Here is a 21,333-nt window from a genome sequence, read left to right on the forward strand (position 1 = left end):
ATAATCGCTATTAACTCGCCTGCTTTGATCATATAGTTTCAACTACATTTTTACCAACTCGAAATCTGTAAAATGTACAAATAAATACTTTACAATACAGACTGTTATTGTTAGTTGTTTTATTTTTTTTAATATTTATTTCAAACAGTATTATTCTTTCTCAATAATAATAATAATAATAATAATAATAATAATAATCCAAGGAAATATCAAATGTCATTGCTAGCGAGAAATCAATGGATTCACTTAATCTTTTTATGTTTAATAACGATTATCAATATTAAAACCGTTTTGTCACTTTCTTATTAAAATCAAAAACCGTTACAGAGATTGCAAAACTTTTCAAAAGCAAAAGTGATGACAAAAAGAAATGATACAAATACTGCTTCATCTTAGAAATTCAAATAGAACATTATAAATTTAAATAAGTACCATTTTTTTTTTTTAAATCTTTTTAAGGCAAAATATTCAGCTTTTTCATCTCTGCTTGCCATCAAATCTCATCAAATTCAACATTTGCTTTAATATCAACCATAAATGTTTTCTTATTAGATAATCTGTGCCCTCGGACCCAATACCAAATATTTCACAGATTCTCAACCTTTACCGCCACCAGAACAAACAGATGAGGTAATTCTTTAAAAAGACAAAGGAAAAAAGATAAGACAAAAAAATAATGAAAAATAATTTTTTTTAAAATTGTAGACCTGCGTTTATATTCTAACTTACAACCTTCGCACATCCTAAGCAAAGTGTGGGAAGCGGTAAAAAAAAACATTTTTTTAATTGCTTTTTGTGCTTGGTATTTTATATGAATTTCTTTTACAATTTGTCATGTTAGAAAATAAATAATTGATTTTTTTATGTGTTTAGAAGTGATGTCATGTTTACTATATAAATATTTAAAAATATAAAATTGAAATGATCTCTGAAACATTAGTGTCAATGGAATTATCTTTTCTTTAATCAATTTCTTTTTGAAAGACAATTTTACATAGAGCTTTTGTTGTTGCTCTTATTAACTTGAGCAGCAACAGTTTATAATCCAGTTTATGACCCAATCCCTGGCAACTTCGTATCAGCATCTTTTGGCAGATTATATAAGCAGCTGGAAGATGCCGAAGCAATCATCCAATCAGCTGTCAGAAAATAAGTTTCAATGAAAGCATAAAATTCATTAAATGAAGAAATTTGTTTTAAGTCCAAATAACTTTCAAGCTGCTATGTCAACATGAAATCCCCCCCTTACTCCATGTTATGAATGGCTTTGTTTAATAGAAAACCATTCTTAACATAAGGAGGGCGGAACAACACTGTTTTGAATTGATCATCTGGCAATCTTAACTTTGGCATTTACTGGCCGCTTAAATGCCGACATGAAGTTGCCGGAGATGAAGTCATAAATTGAATAAGTACCTCCACTTTTACCGTCATTGTTTATGCCCAATTGTTGTTGAAGCTCTCTGCTTCTGCGTTTGAAATGTCCTGTGAGAAAAAGAGGGTATGAAAGTGAGCTCTGCCAAATACAGAATCATGTCCTTCTCTGGCAATAGCATCTTAATAGAGAACAAAATGGTTGATTGCAGGATTTTCATCTGATATTAGCGGAAGAATAGAAATGGAGACTTTTGTGTTTGGCCAACAAAAAGAAAAAGTATGGAACAGGAAGGACATGTCAATGTCACTGATTCAAACTTTACAATTGATTTACAAATGATTGAGACTTTATGATGCATTGATAGTTTGTATTGTTGTATATGCAAGTGAAACATGGATTATACAAACGAGTCAGGGTCATCAATTTATAAAGGGGATATCAATGACATTTAAGTATTCATTTAAATATCATAAAAATAAAATGCAACACTCAAGAACAACACCAATGAATAGCAATCAACTTTAACTACCTTGTTCATATGTATGAAAAACAATGATTTTTATTTACAACAGTAATAATTGGATATAGAGGTGGAGTATAGACCCTCTTTTTGATCGTCCATACCATTAAGAAGTCAGTTGAGGATAATGTTCATCAACGTGTAATTAAAGTCCATATTGTTTTAGAGTATGTCCAGAAATATTTAGTACATATTTAGTGAAGACAGTGCGAAATAAATCCTGTGTCAGGATAAAAGGGAAAAATTAAGAAGAAAATTGTTCATGGTTACTTGGTAAGGCAGAAATTTCTGATAAGGGTAGTTGTCCACGTGTGTTAATCCTGGGGCATGTGAAATCCACTTGTTTTCTCCACAAAATAGTATTTATAGTCAGGATTACAGCATTCTCGAAAGTTCTGGACTATTTACAGTATCCATATGTGCAAAGACAAAAAATTAGTCCGCATAATATTTATACAGGCTTGAGACAGAGAACGCATTGAACACTACGCGATTTGTTTTACACGGGCGATAGCGACGTTCTTCTTAGAACTGATGCCTCGAAAATAATTTTGAATAAGTTATCACCCTTTAAATATTTGGATTTAATATTCTTAGAATTGATGACCCGAAAATAAGTTTGAATAAGTTATCTCCCTTTGAATATTTGGATTTAATATTCTTAGAATTGATGACTCGAAAATAAGTTTGAATAAGTTATCTCCCTTTGAATATTTGGATTTGAATATAGTTCCTATTTACAATGTCTCCCCACGGGACAGAGTTAGACACCAGGGATTTCTCCTCCACTGACAGAGAACAAAAAATTGAAGTGCAGCATAGTTGCACATGTTCAGACATAATGGATTCGTCTGTATGATGCCAATTTACTACAATTATATTAAGCAGAGCATGAGAAAAAAACTCGATATCTTTGAAATTAAATGTTTAAAAACTATCTTTGGGGTAACTTTGCAAGATAGCTGAAGACATGCAGATATAAGAAAGAAGCTTAATATTAGTAGATCTATCAACGACGTTGATAAAAAAAAAAAAACAGACAATAAAATAGTTTGGACATGTTTCCCTGACTATCGGACTCCAACTATACCAGAAAAGCACATAAAAGATAATTTAATTAAAAAAAAAAGATGAGGAGGTCGATCACTAAAAAGATTGACAAGATAAGGATTGATTGATGCTATGCCGCTTCTAAATGCATAAAGACTTACCAAAAGAATTTTGTTATCAAGAATATGGTGAAAATTTCTATAAGAGGTTAATGCAGTTCACTTGATGTATTGTCTATGTATATATAAAGGTAATTTATAAAAGGCAATACAATGCAGAGGTATAACATCGACACAAGCTGAAGCAAATTAAGATATATAATGGTGGAATATGCTGATTCACCTTTTATTAATGCAATATATATATATATATATATATATATATATATAAAACTTCCTCTGTGTGGGGGGGGGGAGTCTGAAATGGCTGAGACAATCTTTTGCAGATTTCACACAAAGCTAATTTATATGTCTGGCAGTGTTTTGTACAGAAATTCATCTGATAAGTATCAAAAAGTTTGATCTTGAAAATAGCTTTTATTTCTTATAGATAAAAAAGAATTTTTACAAGGGAATATTTTAAGGGACATAATAAAATTTGAACAAATCATTTCTTTAAAAAAAAAAAAAACAGATTTATTATAATCTGGAGGTATAATCTTAGTGGTGGAGCATTTAACTACAGATCGAATGATCCCCTGTTCAAGCCTGGGTGTACCTCACCATTTTATTTGAATTTTTTTTTTTATTAATGAGTTTAATTTATGATAAAAGAAGAGGTACCATTTAAAATCACCACAAACCATTTCTTCGTTTACATATTTATTAAACTAAACATTAATCAGAAGTTAATTTTCCAGGGCATTCATCATCAAGCCCAAATATCAGCTGACATGATATTGTAAACAAACACAGAATTTGATGAACGACATTATCATTATTATTTTTTTAGTTTTTTTGAAAATTAGTTCATGCAATATATGGTAATCAACAGGGGATTGATTCTATAATAATACATACGTGATCTGCATAAATTAAAATATCATGTTTAAGAGTATTATACAACCGGGCTGCCAGCTAGTATATATGTGTGTGTGCGTGTGTGTTTTATACTTTTAATATCACATTGTGTTCTTACTTACGTCAATCTGGTCTGATGGAAGTTCTGTATCATATAATATTTCGGAAAATACTCTTCTCCAGATATATATTCGACTTTGGTTCAAAATATGGGGCTGTTATAGATATACACACACACACACATACATATATATATATATATATATATATATATATATATATATATATATATATATATATATATATATATATATATGGTATTAATAGAGGATGAACCTGCATAGTTCGTTCCACTGTTAAATGCCATACTTTGCTTCAGTTTGTATCGATCTGCTACACTTGTGCATCATATTTCCTGCTATAAATTACCTTTATTTACAATTTTTATTTGTTTTTATTTTTGGTGGGTTTTTTTTCAAACGTTGGAAAGTCAGTGATCATTTCACATTTTTATTTATATTGTAAACAGAAACGCATCCTCTCCTTTCTAAAATCATAGAAATCGATTTGTTTCTAATCTGACAAATTCCTATATGCTAAAGCATAAAAATTAGCAAACAAAATAAATGGTTTTTTTTTTCTCATTAAAATGTTTGCTGCTGTTGCTTAAGGCGTGCAATAACTCCTTTGCAAACTACTAAACATTCACTGATATTCATAATTTTTTTTTATCAGAGTTAGAAGCAGAAATGCTGCTTTTGAAAAATGCCTTTTACCCTGCATGTTTGACAAGATTTTATTTTCGTATTTTTGCACAAAATAGCAAAAATTAAAATTAAAGTTTGAATCAAATTCTAAAATAAAACCTTTAAAAAATATTAGTTTCATCCAAAAAGTGTAAAATAAATAAAAAATAGAAAGAAAACTATAAGCAAACCAATACTAAAATAAAAACAATATAGTCGCACATACTTTAGTAATTAAAAACTGTAAAAGTTGTTTACTTTTATATTGCTTAGCAATCAACATATACATCAAATTTAAAAGCAATTAATTTTGTAAAGACTACATTGTTTTGAAGTTCAAGTTGAAGTTAAAAGTTATACTTAATAAATCCCTCATTATTGTCAATTATAAATTAAATCTTTAATATTCATAAATATTGAGAAAAGATGAAAAAAGTCTGCACTTAAGTGTACATCTAATGTAAACAGTATTTTTAAAAACTGTGAGAATATTCCGATCCACTCCTATGGCTTATATCAATCTAAAAATAAAAATAGAATTGATTTATTCATTAAAATTGGACTTAAATTGAAATAGTAACTTACTGAGTGTAACAGACATGCCAATGGTTTCCTTGCTAACCAATTCTTATGGCTTTAGAATTATGAATCCATTTACAATCAGTGTAAAAGTCCGTGTTATATTTCCAAATTCCTTAGAGAAATAAATTGTGTGGTGTAAATTTAAAGCCTAATTTGATAATTGAGCAATTCTTCTTTTAAAAAATTGAAATAAATTTCTCTAAATTAGGACAGAATTAAACTCTGCTAAAACTAAGTGCATTCATATATATATATATATATATATATATATATATATATATACTTCCGGTTTGTTGGCTATCATGGCTCTTGTAAGCTGTGACGTTGTTTGACTGTGGAAATAAATAAATCTCTCACATTCTGAATATATATATATATATATATATATATATATATGATGTATATATATTCCTTACAATCACACGGAAAACAAGTGAAAAGCTCAAGAGTACTTAGAATACTAGAGCTTAAAATATAATAAGGAAATAGGGTCCAAGTTTTTGTTTAAAACACTTAAAAAAATGAACAAAATCTCTGCTGATGAAAACGATTGAACATACCTTGTTTTAATAATGAAAACTGTTAATAATATAGTAGAAACCATTGCATGGAAATTTTTTGCAAGGGTTTAAAACAAAAAAAACTCAGACTCTATTCTTTTATCTCATATATATATATATATATATATATATATATATATATATATATATATATATATATATATATATATATATATACTCGGGTTTTTGTTATTCAAAAGTAATAAACTAATGAATTCAACGAGGTTGTTAGATAGTGCTCAATAAAAAAGAGCTAATAATACTTATTTATTGTTAAATAAACATGTTTATATCCCGCTGCTACAAACAGCCATTTGTTTCAATCAAACAACAGATATCATCAGGCAGCGACTTGACTATTCAAAAGTTCAATGAATAAATTTATAAGATTATTCATTGAACTTTTGAATAGTCAAGTCGCTGCCTGATGATATCTGTTGTTTGATTGAAACAAATGGCTGTTTGTAGCAGCAGGATGTAAACATGTTTATTTAACAATAAATAAGTATATATATATATATATATATATATATATATATATACAGTCCTGGTCAAAATCATAAGACCACTTAAGAAAGTAAGCGTTTACGCATAATATCAAATTTTTAATCAAACAAATGGTCGAAACCATTGCCAAAAGGGAAAATATGATGGAAAAAAAAATGAAATCTGCTTCATTCGAAACCTTAAACCTGATCTAATAATTATTTTTTAAAAAACAAACATTTTCACCTGGTCAAAATGATAAGACCACTTAAATAAAATCAGCTAGTTTTGAAAAAATGAATACAAAAAGCTTTCTATGTTACTAAAAGCAACTTGTTAGTGGATAAAAACATCTTACTAAATTATAAATGACAAAAGAGAAACCATTATCAGAGTTTGAGAGAGGAAAGATCTTTGAGCTTAATAGGGGTGGACTCTCCCATAGATCCATTGCAAACGAAGTGAATCAATCATAGCAATATGGTAGATCAATATGGGCACAAAAAGAGTCCAGGTCGACTAAAAAAAATAACCCCATCACTGGATCGCCATATCAGAAGTTAAAAAAAAAACTCCAGTATGAGCTCAAGTCGATTGAAAAGCCAAACAGCAGCAGAATGTAGTCCTAAAACCATCAGAAGGCATCTGAAAATGAAGGGTTTCAATCATTTAAAGCGACTGCAGAAACCACGTCTTCTTGAACAGCACAACACTAACCGACTTAAATATGCCGCCAAATACCAGACTTGGGATGAAGAGAAGCGGGAAAATGTAATTTTCTCTGATGAGAAAAAGTTTAATCTAGATGGTCCAGATGGATTTCAACACAATTGGCGTGATAAAAATTTGCCCAAAGAGACTTTTTCAACTCAGCATAGTGGAGGAGGGTCTTTAATGATCTGGGGTGCTTTCTCGTCAGCCCCTAAAGTTGCAAGTAGTGAAAGGCCGGCAAACATCATTGAAGTACATTTCAATGCTTGAAAATGCTTCTATCAGGACTGAAGGTCCACGTCTGTGTGGAAGAAATTGGATTTTCCAGCAAGACAACGCTGCGATACACACTTCTCGACAAGCATGAGAATACTTTTCTTCAAATAATATAGAATTGTTAGATCATCCAGCATGTCCTCTAGACATCAATCCCATTGAAGATCTTTGGGGATGGATGGCAAAAGAAGTGTTCAAGGATGGAACCCAGTATGATTCGATAAAGGAACTTTCTGATTCAGTTTTCAGTACATGGGATAAAATTCCTTCGCAACTGATAAAAAACTTAGTCGCAAGCATGCCGAAGAGAATTTTTTAAGTAATTCGTAATAATGGAGGCTATACTAAATGCTGAGACCCTTTTTAGTAAGATAAATTATCAGTGGTCTTATCATTTTGACCAGGTGAAAATGTTTGTTTTTTAAAAAATAATTATTAGATCAGGGTTAAGGTTTCAAATGAAGCAGATTTCATTTTTTTCCATCATATTTTTCCTTTTGGCAATGGTTTCAACCATTTGTTTGATTAAAAATTTGATAATATGCGTAAATGCTTACTTTCTTAAGTGGTCTTATGATTTTGACCAGGACTATATATATATATATATATATATATATATATATATATATTACAAGACTTATTTCATTTTATCATTCATTTTGCATCGTTTGTGTGTACATTTTTTTTATTATTATCTTTCAACAATGATTTTTCGATTTACTCTAAAGCTTTTTTCTCCTTCCTGTTTGATTAAATTGCAACCCAGAATTTTATACCCAATAAAAATCTCTAACTATTAACATTTCAAATCTGTTTGTCGCAATTGAAAGAATGTGACAGTTTCATTTTTCTTTTTAGAAATCATTCAGTTTTTTTTTTCATGTATTTAGCTATTCATTGTTTTATAAGTAGAATTACAAATATAAATATTACCTTTAAAATTGTCTTTGCAATTGGAATCTATCAAGGTAATCGAAAACATCAAAATACTGGATAGAGCAGCTAAGCAAATAGGAAAATTCGAAAAATGAATAAATTACGATATTTATTGATCTTTCAAATTCAGGCAAGGAATTATAATGCTGAAAAATCCTTAAATCATGGATTCTTAAAGATCTGCACTTCTCATTAAAGGATAAATGTTAGTAAAAAAAAAATGCATTCCTGGATAGCATGAATTTGAAAATATATTTAAAAAAAATTATACTCTTTTGTGAGAAATAATCAAATCAGAATATCAAATTAAAATTAAACACTTAGCCAATTAGTCAGCCAATCAATTAACTCTTGAAACAGCAATCTGTGAAGGTAAAAGATTCCAAATTTGTTATATATATAATTTTTATATAGACTGATCAGAATGTCCACAATGAATATTTATGATTGATTTTAATTGGCATAAAATATGTAATCTGCCGTATGCATTCTTTTAAAAATAATTAATCATTATTCTTATAAAGTGCTAGATATTAATTAATTAGGTCACGTGCTACACTTAAACTGTGAGGCATCTTGTCATAACGTAAAATATTAACATATATGAGTTTAATTCTTATTATTATTTAATTATTAAAAAGCAAGACAAAATGTATTGATGTGTTTTTATAGTTACAACCCTACGAACAAAAAAAAAAACAATTTATTTTTTTACAATTTATTTATTTTTAGATATAATACTGTATAGTGATGTAATGAAGAGAAAGTCAGGTGATTGAAAATATGGTCCTTACAATACAACAAAAAAAGGATGAAAAATATGGTTCTCACTCCATAGACAGATAGATTCATTAGTCATCTCTCTATTTCCTCCTCAGGAATGAAAGACTTGTGTTTTTATGAATTAGCAAACTTATTTATTTTTAGAAGAATAGAGCACATAATAATATGACATACCTCTTACATTTTTTTTACCTGCTTATCATAGTTGGACCAGTTCATTGTGTAACTCATACATTTTGAAGCTTTTTTAGTAGCTCATTCCCTGATGGTCTTTTTATGTTATGATTGAGTTCTAGTTTTTTTTTTTTTTGTTTTTTATTATTCCGTCATTACAAATAGCAAAAGCATTGAAGGCAACTGTCTCTATCGACACTTCCTGTCATAGGTAATAACAATAAACTGCTAGAGTATCATTGCATTTTAATCAACCACCAATTGCTATGACAAATAACACCGTACTTGAAAACTCATCATTCAAACTTCTGAGCTTAACAGTCACAGGCAACATGAATTGGGAAAAATACATTAGGGGCATTGCCAAGGCTGCTGCAAAAAAAGTGGGTTCCCTCTACCGTGTTAGAAAATTACACACACCTGAGAATATCCTATACCTCTACAAAGCCACTATTTGCCCATGCATGGAACATTGGTGCATCTACTGCTAGTCTTTTCCTCTTAGATAGGGTCTAAAAAAAGTGTCTAAAATCTAATAGGTCCTGCGCTCCAACCTTTGTCCGCTCACTGCAATTGTAGCATCTGTGTTTGTTTTACAAGTACTTTAATGGCATGTTCTCTGATGAACTCAAACCAGTTGTGACCCTCAATATATATATATATATATATATATATATATATATATAATCCCAACCAACCTGAGAAGCAGCAAAATCCAACCCCTTTATTGTTGAGGTCTCTGGATGCTGGAAAGCCGACTACTCTAATAGTTTCTTTCATCGGACTACCAGATATTGGAATTCTCTCCCTGTTTCCTGCTTCCCTGAATGTAGTAACATGTGGAAGTTTAAATGTAATGTGAACAAACATCTCTCTACTCAACTCTCCACAATTGTTAGACATGATCCCAAATAGTATCTCATTGCATCCAATATGCCTTGTTTGGGTGAAAAAGAGTAAAAAAAAAAAAAAAAAGTAGTTTTTATGGGATTTTTTTGAATTACCTTATTACCTAATACTCTTACACATGTATAAAATCAAAATATTTGATATTCTAATTTTGTACATTTTATAGTGATGCACATATTTAAGCCTTTTCACCAACACAAATTCCGTCATATTGAATGTGTTGTGTTATTTAGATAACACCAAGTCAGAACAAAAATGGGAAAACGACAATGATAAAGAAAGGATAATAATAAAGAAACGGTTGAATTTACATATACACACACGTACATATATACATTTATATACAGTGTGGAATGATAAAATTGTTGCTCTAGTAAAAACGACATGATTCCATTTCCATTTGATGAAAACCGTATTAATTGGCCAGTATACAAATCCCAAGAGCGATAAGAGCTTTCTATCATGCCTGAAAGTGACACAATGTTCAGTGCCAGGTTTAGGTAAATGTTAGGAAAGACTGCCACATTACATATGCTAGAGCACCAAGACGATTCAAGATTCAATCAATTTCATTAACTAAAAAATAACTTGCTTTCATTCTATCAGCCATGGCTGCATATAACCTAAGTAATTCATAATCCAAAATTATCAGTCCACTAATCTCAATATATCTTTTACATGTACATGATCTATGTGAATCCTAATCCTTGATCATGTTTTTGGGGGCGTTGTAAGTAAATGGTTAAGATTAAATATATATATGTATCATTACCCAACACGCTGTAGCCTCAGTCGCAAAGTAGACAAAGAATAGGAAAGAACTTCAACTCGCTTTTTCCTGTTGTAACAATGACATTTATTTTCTTATTCTTCAACCACGTGCGACTTTTTTTTACGTTTATGAAGTCATTCACATCTTTAACATGTTCTTGAACGTCATCCACGTCATCCAACATGATCGTCCTCCTCTTTTTCGTTACGGTAACGTCATTTCGCATATCATATGCATTTACATACGTGCATCAGTTAAATATAGAGTGGAATGATAAATTTGTTGCCTTAAAGAAAACAACACTACAGCTTTAAAACTTTTATTGAAAAAATCATTTCAGGTAACTTCATTATCTAGTAAAGCTAAAATCTAATAGCTGCCTTCAGCCTCAATCACTGCCTCGATACGGATCCGGAACTTCGACCATGCCTTTTCCACAAGCGCTGGCAGGAGTGCAGCAAATACTCAGCAGATGACAGTGATCAGGCTGGCTTTGGTGTTGTGGGAGGTTATGTTGGTGATGTTTTCGACGTATGACCAAACAAAGTAGTCCAGCAAGTTCAGGTTGGGAGAGGAGGGGATCTAGTGAGAGAAGAGTACCGAGTCATAGCACTCTTGAAGCCAAGCCTGGGTCTCTTTGGACTTGTGGACTGGCACCGAGTCCTGCTGTCACACCCAGAGTTTGCAAATGACCACCTTATTGCACCAAGGATCACCACACTCTTCAACACATCCAGGTACACTTTGGTGTTGACTTTCAAGCCAACTTCAAAGATGTGAAGTGGTATGATGTGACCCTTACTTAAAACCACACTAAAGGCCATAACCGCATCCGAAAACTTCATTGAGCTGTACCCTCAAGCGTTGAACCGTTCAGATTTGTATTTTGAGGGTGCTGGCAGTGTTGTCATAACTTGGATTGGTAGAGATCATGAGTTGTACAGCAGCGCATCTCCAATCTTGCCCGTTGTCAAATATGTTTGTACATTATCTATAAAATTAGCAAACCCCATGGAAATTTCATGGTGCTTTTTATCTGCAGAAGAAAAAAATTACCTTTTTTCCCTTTCTATAAAAATAACTGTTATTGTAAGCCAATCTTTTTTAAATAACTAAAATTTTATTGAGTTGAAGAACATTTAGTTGAGAATTATATTTATAGTAAGAAGACATAGACCATTGTTTTAAAAAAGTTAACTTGCAACAATTTCAAATAAATATATTTATTTATTTGAAATTGTTGCAAGTTAACTTTTTTAAAACAATTGTCTATGTCTTCTTACTATAAATATAATTCTCAACTAAATGTTCTTCAACTAAATAAAACGAATGTCACTTTTTAAAATATGTTTATTTAAAATTGTATTGTTTTAGTCGACAGAGACAACAAAATTTGATGCGGAGAAATTTCTTTTTAAAATGGGTAAAGTCGAAATTTTTTACCTTAGCAATATCAGATTAATCATTAATCATTATCATTTTTGATCAGTTTATCTCATTTTTTTAAATTTTTAATGCATGTGAAAGGTGATAACTAGGGCTATGACAACAGCATATTTTTTTCATTGTTTTGACTCAAGTATATATCCGACACAGTAAGACATAATTAATCAACCGAGAACCACATCACTCCACATAAAAAAACATATGATATAAATGGATATATACCTGAGAATCAAAACAAGGAAAAGAATATGCTGTTTTCATAGCCCTAGTGATAACATATGAATATGAAGTGCCTTAGCCTATTATTAGATAGCTGAATCACTTTGTAAGGCGCATAAATTAATAAAACAAAATAACTCTATTAAAATATGGTTATCTCCCTTGTCATAAGTGTGCCCTAAAATAGATTGTTGATAATCAGGTGTTTCTCTTTTAATTCTTTATTGCATCTGGAGTGACTGACTTGTTTCTAAATTTGTTCATTCTAATGTGAGATCATTACAGGATTGAAAAAAAATAGTTTGAAGAAATTGAAAATAATTGACTTTAACAACTTTAGAAATTTTACTTATTCTTTCTTAGGTGTTTTTGAACTTTCTTGATTAGATCAATTTTGTTTTGGTTGTTCTCTGATTTGTATTATCTCCTCTTAACCATATTAAGTCAGTCCGGTTCCCAATATTTTTAATACTTTTAGAACACTTCTTTATACCAAATATTTTTATTTTTTCATAGCTAATGCTCTCTAGCAGTGTTGATCATTTAAAAAAAACAAAAAAAAACAACAAGAACCAAAACGTTTCAGATATTACATCTAGTTTTTTTGTTCCAGATTAATTTTTATCGCTAACCTACTTTGTTATTTAAAATGTTCTCCTTGTGTGTGGCAGGGGGTACTTTGCAGTGAAAATCTGATTAAACCTTGGTAGTTTTCAGTGGTAATGGGGAATTTGGCCATTATGCTAAAAAGTACCACATATCCGTTCAGCAGTCAATTATCTAATTAAGGAAATATGGAACAGTGGAATTATTCAAAAAACATGAATATATATATATATATATATATATATATATATATATATATATATATATATATATATATATATATATATACGCTAAGGCTGAGATTTCTCTTTGTGGTGCTATTCAAAGATATCATTTTATTTTTTCAAGTATGTAAAATGAATTGTCCAACCCTGAATGATTGACAAATCCCATGAGTTTTAAGAACCGTTCCTTTTTTTTTTCTAATGTTTTCCTTTGATATTTTTTGAAAGGTTTTGAATTTATTCTGAGTGGCAAATTTTTGCTTTGTTCAGTAACATTAGGCTCTTTCTTTTTCTCTTTTTTATTATTTCTTTGCTCCAACTTTCAATTTTGATTTTTTTTTTTTTTTGTCTTCTATGAATTTATTTTTTAAATTTTAATTTTACTTTTTGGGTTTGTGAATTATATCTTTGATTTAAAAAAATATATATACATTTATTACATATTTGGTAAATTTTATTTTATTTTTTATTTATAATGAACATTTTTTTCTTCTTCACAGTCATTAAATTTTGAATATTTTTTTAATGAAGCCATTGAGTTAAAAATTAAAAAATTGTTTTAAAAGATATCGTTTTAAAAGATATCGGTGACATGTATATACATCCAGGGGTGGATTTGGATCTAAAATTGAATCTCTGATGTTACCAGATCAGGTTGTTTGAAGATATTGGCTTGCTGACCTAAAATGCATCAAACATTGATATTATTGTTTTTGTTTTTTTTATTTTACTTTTTGCCCTTCCCTTTGCAAAACTCAATTATGTTTTGCTGTCAAAAACAAAATCAACATTTTTCCTGTATGAAAAAATCAAGCCAAACACCATAAATAAATATAAAAACCGCTTCCAAATTACTACATTATTACCTTAAATAATCCAAAAAAGGTTGATATGCCTTAAAACAAAACAACCAAACTAAAATGGGACAAAGAAACTATGTACATTTGGCCCATTCATGCAAGCTTTTATTCTATGAAGAATGGTGAACTCATACACTTCAAGAAATGAAACATTGTAAGTTAACCCCCCCCCCCCAAAAAAAAGTATTTGTAATTTTACTAATTATTAAAATATTTTTGGGCCTATATAAAATGGATGTTAAAACCTATTTTCTATTGGCAGGATGAAGCAACTGGCATAATAGATATTGGTATAAACTCTGAAATTCAAATCCAAATCCAAATCGGATGTCTATCAAGTTCACTTAATTTAAACATCTCTTTCCTGCTATGAGTAAAATGGCAACTTGTTTTCAATCAATCGTTTACAATAGGCATTTTTTTTTTCAGCATTAAATAATCTCAAAACAATTGATAAATGTAAAGCAGCATGTTAAAATGGCGGCCCACATAAATGATAAAAAATCATTTAATTGCCAAAATTACACTTCTTATAATTGAAACTGGATAAACCTGCATTGTTCACTGAAGAAAATCTATGCTTTTCATTATTTTGAATGTTTCTTTACTCTTAAATCTAATAAATCACATTTTATCAACTTTGAAAGCAGAAAAGAAACACAAATGTATCTGTCGGGCAGATGTGTTGAAAATTTCACACTTTTTTGACTCCCAAATTAGAACATACTATGTAATTTTTAGCATAAAACGATGAGAATGCTCTATGTATTTTTTAGTATAAAACTATTAAAAAAAAATGATTGAAAAAAAAAATAATTTGCACACATATTGTAACAAAAATATTCGACAATAATTTTATTAAATGATTTCAATTAGTTGCATGTGATTAACATGCCAATACAGATTGTTTTTAGGGTTGGAAGTGGTGGTAGAGTTATTGCCTAGAGCGTATGAAACCCATTCTGGTCAGACCCCTAACAAGATGATAATCAAAATGACCTTATTATTATTATTGAATGACGATAAACCATCATCACTGAGGAATAATATAATGTCTGATAATGTGCACCTCCTGGAATTGAATCAAACTGAACCATACTTCATTCCAGTATAAGAAAGGTCCATTAACTAGTAAGGCAGTCTCTATTTGCCAGGGACATATCCCCAAATGGTATGAAAGCTCGGCCCTGACTATCAACCAATTCATTAATCCTCACCTAACCATCATGATTTTGCTCTGTGTCTTGGTCGTTTAATTCGCTCCTGGGTGAAACCAAATGCAGGTGTAACATCATGTGTTTCTGGTGAGAAGGATAACTTTAATATTTTACATCTTCATCATCTTCATCTTTTTCATCTAAATTGTTTATTTGATTGTATTCATTTCCATTGCAGCCATTGTTGTTGTTGTTATTTCTTAAAATGTGTTTCTGACATTGCTTCCAGGTTTTCTCCTTAGTCCCGTGCAATTTTTCTGCGAGTCACTCTCAAGTCAAATGGGAGAGAAGTAAGATCCTAAGTCTGGCACTACTTTATTGCTGCTGCTGCTGCTCTTATTGCTGCAGTGCATGCTGATATGTTGGTATGATGATAGCGCCCGCTGCACGCGGTCTCGTAGACAGTCACAGTCCATGTGTTTTATTTTATATTTTTTTTTTTTACCGTTGCTTGCATCATTTTTGCTTCACCAGAAAAAAAAAAATACCTGATATAGACCACGTAGCCTGGATGGCCCACTCCAACCTTACACTGTTGATATATATACATATATATATATATATCATATCTTATTTTAATTATCTTCTTTCCTTTTTTTTTAAGTTTCTGTTGCAACTCTTTTGCTTCTACTATGTTTTTCAGACAGAAGATTAATTTTTCACAATTGGACAAGTGTCCTCTTTTTTACATTTTTTTTTTTTAATTTATATTAACGTTTCACTTACTATATCTTCAGGTCATCTTCAAGTATCTAAAATGTTGGTGACAAAGACTAGACGATTAGTATAATTTTTTTAAATGTTTTGTCCTTTTTTTTTCTCGCTCATATTACATCTGGTTTAATGTTCATTTTTAACATGCTATTGTCTGTCAAACAGCTTTTAGAATCAACTTTCTAACTAAACTATTGCTAAGTAAATTGCATAACACAAAATGCGACCAATTTTCTTTGAAAGTCATTTCCTTAATAGAGGCAATATTTTTATAGGTCGAATGCACTTCTTCATGCAAACCCAGTAAGGTGATGGGGGCCAATGTTTTTATCAAGACACCATCTCTAGGTGCTTGCCCCCAAAGTTAAAATGTGCTTCAACTACACTAAGAAGATGATTGATAATCCAGATTATTCAGACGACTGTTCTAATTTTGGATGCTATCCTCACAATGCTTCAGCCAATATAACTGCTGACCTTCTTCAAGCATATTTTGTCCAACTCAGAAATTTGTAGAGAATTTCAAATGGAACCCTTTATTTAATCCATGGCAGAAGATTGCTCTCCTTCCATGAGCTATGACCGGATATAATTAATTCCTAATTATATCCATGGTATCGTCTGTAGTGAGGATTTAACCTCTAGAAGACTATCAGTCAGAACTGATTATTAATCAGCATTTTATCTGTTAGGTCACAGGTTCACAAGATTGACATAAAGATTCCCGAGTTCAATAAGATGCATCTGAAGAAGGTGTGAGATTAGATTGACTGAAACATTGTGAGACGAAAATACAAGATAAAAACAGTAGAATGAATAATCCAGATAAAACACGGTTTTAAAATGTTCATGGATTATAACAGATTATTTAAAAGCTAGTCTCATGTCAAATTTAGGATTTAATTATCTGTTTGATTAAATAGTTATGAATAAGTTATGTAATATTTATGTTTTATGACCGTTTGGCTGCTTCATTGAGAAAATGTTTTTTTTTTTTGATTATCAGTTGTATTTCAGTAAAAATTACTAGCATTGATGAATTTCAATAAAGATTGACCATATTTATGAAATATAAAATAATAATTACTAGTATTAATACATTTCAATAAAGATTGTTCATATTAATACATGTAAAAAAAATTGATAGTATAGATATTTCAATAACGATTGCTAGTATCAACACATTTGACTTAATGTGTTATTATCAACGTGTTTCAATAAAAGTTGATATTATTGACACATTTCAATAAATATTGCTAATACTGACATGTTTTAATAAATATTGCTAATATTGACACGTTTCAATAAATATTGCTTATATTGACCTGTTTTAATAAATATTGCTAATATTGACACTTCAAACAATATTGCTAATATTGAGACGTTTTAATAAATATTGCTAATATTGACACAAATATTGCTAATATTGACACGTTTCAATAAATATTGCTAATATTGACACATTTCAATAAATATTGCTAATATTGACACGTTTTAATAAATATTGCTAATGTTGACACATTTCAATAAATATTGCTAATATTGACATGTTTTAATAAATATTGCTAATATCGACACATTCAATAAATATTGCTAATATTGACACATTTCAATAAATATTGCTAATATTGACACGTTTTAATAAATATTGCTAATATTGACACGTTTTAATAAATATTGCTAATATTGACATGTTTTAATAAATATTGCTAATATCGACACATTCAATAAATATTGCTAATATTGACACATTTCAATAAATATTGCTAATATTGACATGTTTTAATAAACATTGCTAATATTGACACGTTTTAATAAATATTGATAATATCGACACATTTCAATAAATATTGCTAATATTGACACGTTTCAATAAATATTGCTAATATTGACATGTTTTAATAAATATTGCTAGTATTGACATGTTTCAATAAATATTGCTAATATTGACACGTTTCAATAAATATTGCTAATAGTGACACGTTTTAATAAATATTGCTAGTATTGACATATGAATTCACATTTGATAAAAATTGCTAGTATTGGCACATGAATATTGCAGTATAGTTACATATCAATAAACATTATCCATATTGATACATATTTCTAGATATAATTACATATAAAACCAAGATATGCTACTTCATGTAAAAAAGACAGTAAATCATTTAAAACTTCTACTCAATAAATGACAGACAAATGAAATACTTTACTCATGTTCAAAGTAGACAACTGTGATGACAACATATTTATAAAATAGACTTGTGGTGCTATAGTGCAACAGGAATAGTTTTAGCTTAAGCAGTTATAAGTTTCATTGACAAAACTATGAACAATGTAAAAAATATATCACTAAAAACTAAATGTAGCTACTCGGCGTTGCCTGGGAAACAGTGAAGCCATTTTAGTTCTTAATTTTGATTTGGTTGTACATTTTTTAACATAAAAATAAATAAAATTTTTGTTGTAAAACTTATTATAGTTTTTAATTAAAAATATCAGTCAATATTGATTTTTTTTTTTTTTTTGCTGATTAGTTAAAAATTTTTCATACTATCAGTTATCTAGGTCGGACTAAGTAATTTTAAAAATAAATGTTTAACAATGTTCATTATTATATTATCAATGTTACAATGTTACAATGTTATTACATTGTACAACAATAACAAATAAAAATTGGCGAGTCAGAAGCAAAATTTGATTTATCAGCTTAAAGGCTATTTGAATTTGACTTTCAAAATCTGATAAAATAACTTTATGTGTTAAAAAAAAATGATAGATGACTACATATCACTATGTAAGTAATCATTTTTATAGGGGGTTCTTTATTGTCGTAATGCATAGACTATGGCGTCCTATCATCAGGTCTATCATGCCCAGGTGTGCACTGATACTGTTGAGAAAGACATGATTCTTAATTCTTCTTTCAGCTATAAATAAAATAACTTCAATAAATCATATATAATGAATCGTTTAGAATAGTTGTTTGTTTTCTGTTTTTACTTTGTCAGCTTTACATAACCTAAAAAGATATTATTTGAATTTCTCAGACTACTGTTCTCATCTTGGATGTTGTTCTCATAGCATCACATCCAATGTAACCTCCAACCCTCCAACACAATGGATAATAATCAGTTCTAAGTGATGGTCTTCTCGAGGTAAAGGTTCAATCTTCAGTACAGATGATACTAAAAATATAATTTTCAAACATTACTTAAGACTTCTACCCAGTCATGGTTGACGGAACTAGGACAATCTACCTTCATGAATTTTTTAAATAACGATTGATGATTTGTATCATTTGGATTATTATCCAGATTACTTTGGATATTATTCTCACAACTTTTCAGCCGGTGAAACCTCTGCAAGGATTTGTGGTGCAACAGATAAAAGTGCTAAGTGATAATCAATTTTAAGTGACTGTCTTCTGGAAGTTGCCTTCCTATTCTCTCTTTCGCACAGAAAATGTTGCGAATGTATCTCTGCTCTGTTGTTACTTTTATGATAGGTGCTCGACTGAGCTCCAATCTATAGCCCCACCCCCACCCCCGTGAGAATTATCAACAATTTCCCTCACTCTTCATCTGTGTTTAAAACATCAAATCTGTTGTCAAGATGGCTGGAAAAATGGTTGAATCATTTTACTGCTCCAGTATAGCCATACTAAGAAAACAATAATGGATTAAGACTTCTACTCGATCATGACTGATGGAATGAGAAGAAGCAACCCCTGTGGATTAAATAAATGTTCTATTTAAAATTTCATATAACATTTCCGAGTTTAACATAAAGATTCCTGAGTTTGGACACAATGCACTTGAAGTTGGAGATATCATTGGACAAAACATTGTAAAAATAATACCAAAATAGGAACTGTAGTTTGAATAATCGAAATAATATAACCTAAAAATCGTTGATGTGCCGTAAAACAGATAAAAATAATTATCGCTTATCTACAATCTAGATTTTTTTGCTATTAAATATAAGTCTTGTTAACTTAGTTTATTTACCAGCCAAACAGCACAGTTTTGTTTTAATCTTAAAAAGAATTCATACTGCAAGGCATTTTGATTTGAATTATTTTAGATTATACAATTTTTTTCTCTCAGTTGATGCAGTCTTTTCCTTTTATTTATTCGTGCCTTTTCTTGTTGTTGCAGTCCATAAATTATTTGCATATTCTCTTCCGTTTATTTTTAGCAATTTTATATTAATGCATGAGAAATATCTATAAAAAAAAAGATTCAATTCAAGGATTTTTAATTTTTTATTCGCTTTTTTACATATAATTTATTTACTTTATATTTTTCAATTTCTGAGATGAGGATTTATTATTTGTATTATTTGGATTTTACCAACTACTGTTCTCATCTTGAGTGTTATTTTCTACAACATTTTAGCCAATGTAAAACTGAAGCAGTAGTGGCGTAACAGATAAAATACTTGGTAAAATTCAGTTGTAAGTGACTCCCTTCTGGAGATTGAAGGTTCAATCCTCAGTGTGGGTTATACTTGGAATACAGTTGCAAATTATTTAGGACTTCTACTTGATCATGGCTGATGTAACGAGAAGCATGCTACCCCAGCAGATTAAATAAAGGGCTCCATTCAAACTGCTGTGCGGATTCCTGAGTTCGACAGAAAGACTCAAGATACATTTAAAAAAAGTTGGAGGTTACATCAGCTGAAACTTTCTGAAAATAACAGTCAAAATCAGAACAGTAGTCTGAATAATACAAATAATATCAATAATTTATTTAGTAGTTAATATTTCATCCAACTTTAAAAACCATTATCAGAATCTTTTCTCCATTAATTTTCATTTTAATTCATAATTTTTTTGTTTTCATTGCAATCAAATATCAATTCATATCAGCAGTGTTTGTTTGGTAACGTCCACTCGGTATTGCGCTGTCTACGTATTCGTTGTAACCACCTTTTTTGTCATCGTATATTATTTGTGGATATGCAAATTGTATTTGACCATTGTTTTCATACCCAAGATGGCTTCCTATTTTAGTGAACTGGTTGGCTGGATGGCTGGTGGCTAAGGTAAATGTTGTTGTGGATATAGTAGTCGTGACACCTTAGTTTTTTTTGTTTTTTTTTTATAAAAGCGGGTTGTTATCTGTCCTCTTTATTCTT

At 29.9% G+C, this 21,333-nt stretch overlaps 1 protein-coding gene across 13 annotated transcripts in view; it reads left to right on the forward strand.

Moving 5' to 3' along the window:
• Nucleotides 1–21,333, forward strand: part of LOC145286100 (calcium-activated potassium channel slowpoke-like) — a 561,744-nt gene that overhangs the window by 509,498 nt on the left and 30,913 nt on the right. For 7 of the 13 annotated variants that reach the window (XM_080134779.1, XM_080134785.1, XM_080134781.1 and 4 more), the window contains one exon: nucleotides 553–630. The exons of 4 other annotated variants lie outside the window; for them this stretch is intronic. In XM_080134779.1, coding sequence (XP_079990905.1) covers nucleotides 553–630 — 78 coding nt within the window. Of the gene's footprint in view, nucleotides 1–552; nucleotides 631–15,703; nucleotides 15,765–21,333 lie in introns of all 13 variants that reach the window. 2 more of the 13 variants (XM_080134782.1, XM_080134787.1) reach the window with 1 other exon arrangement.

Source organism: Euprymna scolopes, chromosome 10 (assembly GCF_053919585.1).
Source record: "Euprymna scolopes isolate OS-2025 chromosome 10, ASM5391958v1, whole genome shotgun sequence".
Taxonomy (NCBI): Eukaryota; Metazoa; Mollusca; class Cephalopoda; order Sepiida; family Sepiolidae; genus Euprymna; species Euprymna scolopes.